Source organism: Bactrocera neohumeralis, unplaced genomic scaffold, assembly GCF_024586455.1.
Source record: "Bactrocera neohumeralis isolate Rockhampton unplaced genomic scaffold, APGP_CSIRO_Bneo_wtdbg2-racon-allhic-juicebox.fasta_v2 cluster11, whole genome shotgun sequence".
NCBI lineage: Eukaryota > Metazoa > Arthropoda > Insecta > Diptera > Tephritidae > Bactrocera > Bactrocera neohumeralis.
Window position 1 is genome coordinate 11,987,281 of NW_026089624.1, and position 4,813 is coordinate 11,992,093.

The following is a 4,813-nucleotide window of genomic DNA, read 5'->3' on the forward strand; positions in this document are numbered from 1 at the left end:
AACAAAGAAAAGGTTTATTACTGTATATACTGAGATTAGAACGAAGAGAAACTCGCAGATTCATAGTCGACAGACGTAGAGGAATTGACCAACAACGCCAACAAATTTATCGAGCATTAACATCAGATTTATTTCTTCGACTAGCATTCCAGTACGAGCCTGATGTTGAAAGTGGTTATTGGTACTTTGGAAAAGGAATGCTCGCATTGTCATGCACTTAAATTTAAAAATGAGCCAGTTGGGATGTGTTGCTCATCAGGAAAAGTACAACTAACTGAAATTGAAACACCACCTGAACCATTGCACGGTTTACTTATCGGTACAGATCCAGATTCTAGCCTGTTCCTGAAGTCAATTCGCACATTTAATTCATGTTTCCAAATGACATCGTTTGGTGCAACAGAAATAGTTAATAATATTGCTGCAAACGGTCAACAATTTAATTCAACGTTCAAAATCAAAGGCCAAGTATATCACAAAGTGGGCTCATTGCTGCCAATGCCAAACGAATCTCATAAATTTTTACAAATCTACTTCATGGGTGGCGAGAACTCCGAACGTGCACTCGCCAATCGCGTGGATGCACGTTGCGACTACCATAATCTCAATTCAGCTTTTGCCAGGCGTATCGTCAGCGAGCTGGACGCTCTGTTAAATGAGCAAAATGAATTATTAAAGTTATTCAAATCACACATGCCCAAGCTACAAAGTGACAATCACGCAATTGTCATCAACCCTGATAGAACACCAGCTGGAGAGCATATACGTAGATTCAACGCACCTGTTGTTGACGACGTTGCTGGAATCATGGTTGGCGACCGTACATCTACGCGACAAATTGTGATTCGAAGAAGAAATAATGATCTTCAGTTCATCAGTGATACCCATCGTTCATATGACGCTCTCCAATATCCACTAATTTTCTGGAAGGGACAAGACGGATATTGCGTAAATATTAAACAACGAGATCCCGTAACAGGTAATTCTTTTATTATTAAGAACATAATTATTTGGTTATTAAAGAATAAATCTTCAATTAATTGAAATATATATTATTACAGGAGCTGAAACAAATAAGAACGTTAGCTCAAAGGATTTTTATTCATATCATTTGATGATTAGACGCGGTCGAGACAACATCATTTTACGATGTCGTGAGCTTTGCCAACAATTTATAGTCGACATGTATGTGAAGATAGAAAGTGAAAGACTACGATACTTGCGATATAATCAACAGAAGCTGCGTACGGAAGAATATATTCACTTACGAGATGCTGTTGCGAACAATGCTGACACTGCCGAAATCGGTAACTCTGTTATCTTACCATCATCGTACGTAGGTAGTCCACGTCACATGCAAGAATACATTCAGGATGCCATGACTTTCGTGCGTGAATATGGACGACCGTGTCTTTTCATCACTTTTACATGTAATCCAAAATGGAAGGAAATTACATCGTTGCTATTACCAGGACAAAATGCAATACATCGTCATGATATTACAGCACGTGTGTTTAAACAAAAATTAAAGTCTTTAATCAACTTTATTACAAAATTGCATGTATTTGGCTCCACACGTTGTTGGATGTATTCAGTTGAGTGGCAAAAGCGTGGATTACCTCATGCTCACATTTTAATTTGGTTGGTCGACAAAATACGTGCTGAAAACATCGACAGTTTGATTTCTGCAGAGATTCCAGATCCGTCTACTGATCAATTACTGTTTGATATTGTTACTGCAAACATGATTCATGGTCCGTGCGGAAATCTGAATCGTTCATCACCTTGCATGGTAGACGGAAAATGTACAAAGCGTTTTCCTAAAGATTTTACTAACGATACGGTCACACATGTTGACGGATATCCAATATATCGTCGAAGAAGTACCGAAAATGGCGGACAAACTTTCATTAAAACTATCAGCTACGCAGACATCGACATTGACAATCGTTGGGTGGTACCATATTCACCTCTGCTGAGCAAAACATTCAATGCTCATATTAATGTTGAGTCATGCAGTTCGGTGAAGAGTATCAAATATATTTGCAAATATGTGAATAAAGGGAGTGATATGGCTGTATTTAGAATTGAAAATACTAATGTACATTCTCCTCCGTTGAATCAAAATGATGAAATTACGAATTACCAAATTGGCCGGTATGTCAGTTCCAATGAAGCTGTCTGGCGTATTTTCGGTTTCCCAATTCATGAACGGGATCCAGCAGTTATCCATTTAGCTGTCCACCTTGAAAACGGCCAGCGCGTATATTTCACGAACGATACAGTGCTTGATCGTGCTATAAATCCACCAAAAACTACGCTGACCGAATTTTTTGAACTGTGCAATCGTGCGGATGCTTTTGGTGCCTTCGCACAAACACTTCTCTACTCTGAAGTTCCACGGTATTTTACATGGGCTCAAAAAAGGAAATGGATACCCCGCAAGCAAGGGACACCAGTTGATGCGCACCCAGGTTTATTTAAATCAAATACTTTGGGTCGTGTATATACAGTCAATCCAAGGCAGACTGAGTGCTTTTACCTGCGACTATTGTTGGTTAATGTCACCGGGCCATTGTCATTTCAAGATATACGTAAGGTAGATGGACAACAGTATCCTACGTATAAAGATGCATGCCTTGCTCTAGGGTTGCTAGAAGACGACAATCATTGGGACAGTACGCTTGCTGAAGCAACATTAAACTGCACAGGATCACAAATTCGTCTACTATTTGCTATAGTACTGACTACATGTTTCCCGGCCCGAGCACAAATGTTGTGGGATAATCACAAAGATTCAATGACTGATGATATATTGTATCGACATCGTACAAGGTGCAATGATCTAACGATATCATTCAGTGATGCAATGTACAATGAAGCATTGATTGCTATCGAGGATATTTGCATTGCTATTGCGAATTTGCCAATCAGTCATTTCGGTATGAGCTCACCGAATCGAAGTGCATCTGATTTACTCAACACAGATATCAATCGTGAACTACAGTACGATACTGTAGAAATGGCAGGCATTGTTAGTCGCAATGTTCCACTACTAAATGATGAACAAAAAATTATTTACGACCGCATCATGCTGGCAGTTTCGGCAGGACAAGGAGGATTCTTTTTTTGGATGCACCAGGTGGAACTGGCAAAACATTCCTTATTTCGTTACTTCTGGCCGAGATACGATCAAAAAATGACATCGCATTGGCCGTTGCATCTTCTGGCATTGCAGCAACTTTATTAGATGGAGGCAGAACAGCTCATTCAGCATTTAAGCTGCCGTTGAACATTCAAAATAATCCAGATGCAGTGTGCAACATAAAAAAACAATCGTCTATGGCCATAGTGCTGAAACAATGTAAAATTATTATTTGGGATGAATGCACTATGGCACACAAACATTCGCTTGAGGCATTAGATAGGACATTAAAGGATATAAAAAACAATGATAAACTATTTGGCGGCACTTTGTTACTCCTTTCTGGTGATTTTAGACAAACACTTCCCGTTATTCCACGTTCAACGTACGCTGATGAAATTAATGCTTGCTTAAAATCATCGCGACTATGGCGTAATGTTGAAAAAGTACAACTGACGGTGAACATGCGCGTTCAAATGCTTCAGGATCCATCCGCCGAAAATTTCTCTAAACAACTGTTAGATATTGGTGATGGGAAAGTTGATGTACATCAAAATACTGGATGCATCAAATTACAGACGGACTTCTGCACAATCATCGACTCGCAAAATACTCTCATCGATCACATATTTCCCGACGTACACACACAATATGCAAATCGTAAGTGGCTGGCAGAAAGAGCGATTTTGGCAGCTAAAAATGTGGACGTCAATGGGTTAAATTTAAAGATTCAACAGTTGTTGCCTGGGGACTTGGTGTCATACAAATCTATCGATGCAGTTTGCGATACCAACGAGACTGTGAATTATCCAATTGAGTTTTTAAATTCATTGGATTTGCCAGGCATGCCACCACATCATTTACAATTGAAGGTTGGATCTCCGATTATTCTGCTTCGCAATTTAAACCCACCACGGCTGTGTAATGGCACACGGTTAGTCATTAAAAAATTAATGAAAAACGTCATTGAAGCCATCATCTTGAATGGCAAGTTTCAAGGCGAAAATGTGTTGCTGCCACGAATCCCTATGATTACTACAGATGTGCCAATTGAATTCAAACGCACTCAATTCCCCATTAGATTAGCATTCGCTATGACGATCAATAAGTCACAAGGCCAGACATTGTCTGTATGTGGCTTAGATTTGGAAACACCATGCTTTTCCCACGGACAACTATATGTGGCATGTTCTCGCGTGGGAAAACCCTCCAGTTTGTTTGTGTTGGCTAAAGACGGACTAACCAAGAATATTGTACACTCTATTGCACTGAGAGATTAATTTTTTTTTTCAATTGCCATAATTGATAGGATAATATGAATAATTATTTTTGATATTTAGAAAGCTATCAAAAATTGTAATTTAAAATATATTCGTTACTTTAATAAGGATTAATTTATTAACTTAAATAAAGCATACTTTCATTGTTTATAATGCTTTCGATTATAAGTACATCCCCGCACACTTAGTAGTAGATAGTTATTTTTATTGAACTAAAAAAATGTTTCCTAGAAATAATATACATGGCAAAACAACGTTTGCCGGGTCAGAATTTCGAAGAGGCAACATATCGCATTTACACAATATATGCCGTATACTGACGACAGAACATTTCTATCGCATTTACGGTAATATTAAACATAGTAGAGCGAGTATTAGGACGGTTGTT

The 4,813-nt window shown here is 38.6% G+C and overlaps 2 protein-coding genes across 2 annotated transcripts; both read left to right on the top strand.

Annotated features, from left to right (window-relative positions):
• The first annotated feature begins 201 nt into the window (after nucleotides 1–201).
• LOC126765913 (uncharacterized) lies at nucleotides 202–3,250 on the top strand. Its single transcript, XM_050483603.1, has 2 exons — nucleotides 202–979; nucleotides 1,062–3,250. The coding sequence occupies exons 1-2, from the start codon at nucleotides 244–246 to the stop codon at nucleotides 3,248–3,250; spliced, it is 2,925 nt and encodes a 974-aa protein (XP_050339560.1). The 5' UTR covers nucleotides 202–243.
• On the top strand, nucleotides 3,248–4,559 carry LOC126765947 (ATP-dependent DNA helicase PIF1-like). Its single transcript, XM_050483695.1, has 2 exons — nucleotides 3,248–3,597; nucleotides 3,790–4,559. The coding sequence occupies exons 1-2, from the start codon at nucleotides 3,343–3,345 to the stop codon at nucleotides 4,423–4,425; spliced, it is 891 nt and encodes a 296-aa protein (XP_050339652.1). The 5' UTR covers nucleotides 3,248–3,342; the 3' UTR covers nucleotides 4,426–4,559.
• The last annotated feature ends 254 nt before the right edge of the window (nucleotides 4,560–4,813 follow it).

Excerpts from the sequence above, each read along its gene's own strand:
- LOC126765947 (XM_050483695.1), top strand. The coding sequence starts at position 3,343 with ATGGCCATAGTGCTGAAACAATGTAAAATTATTATTTGGGATGAATGC. Across the intron at positions 3,598-3,789 it reads GTAATGTTGAAAAAGTACAA|ACACAATATGCAAATCGTAA; the intron begins CTGACGGTGAAC and ends CCCGACGTACAC.
- LOC126765913 (XM_050483603.1), top strand. The coding sequence starts at position 244 with ATGTGTTGCTCATCAGGAAAAGTACAACTAACTGAAATTGAAACACCA. Across the intron at positions 980-1,061 it reads ACAACGAGATCCCGTAACAG|GAGCTGAAACAAATAAGAAC; the intron begins GTAATTCTTTTA and ends ATATTATTACAG.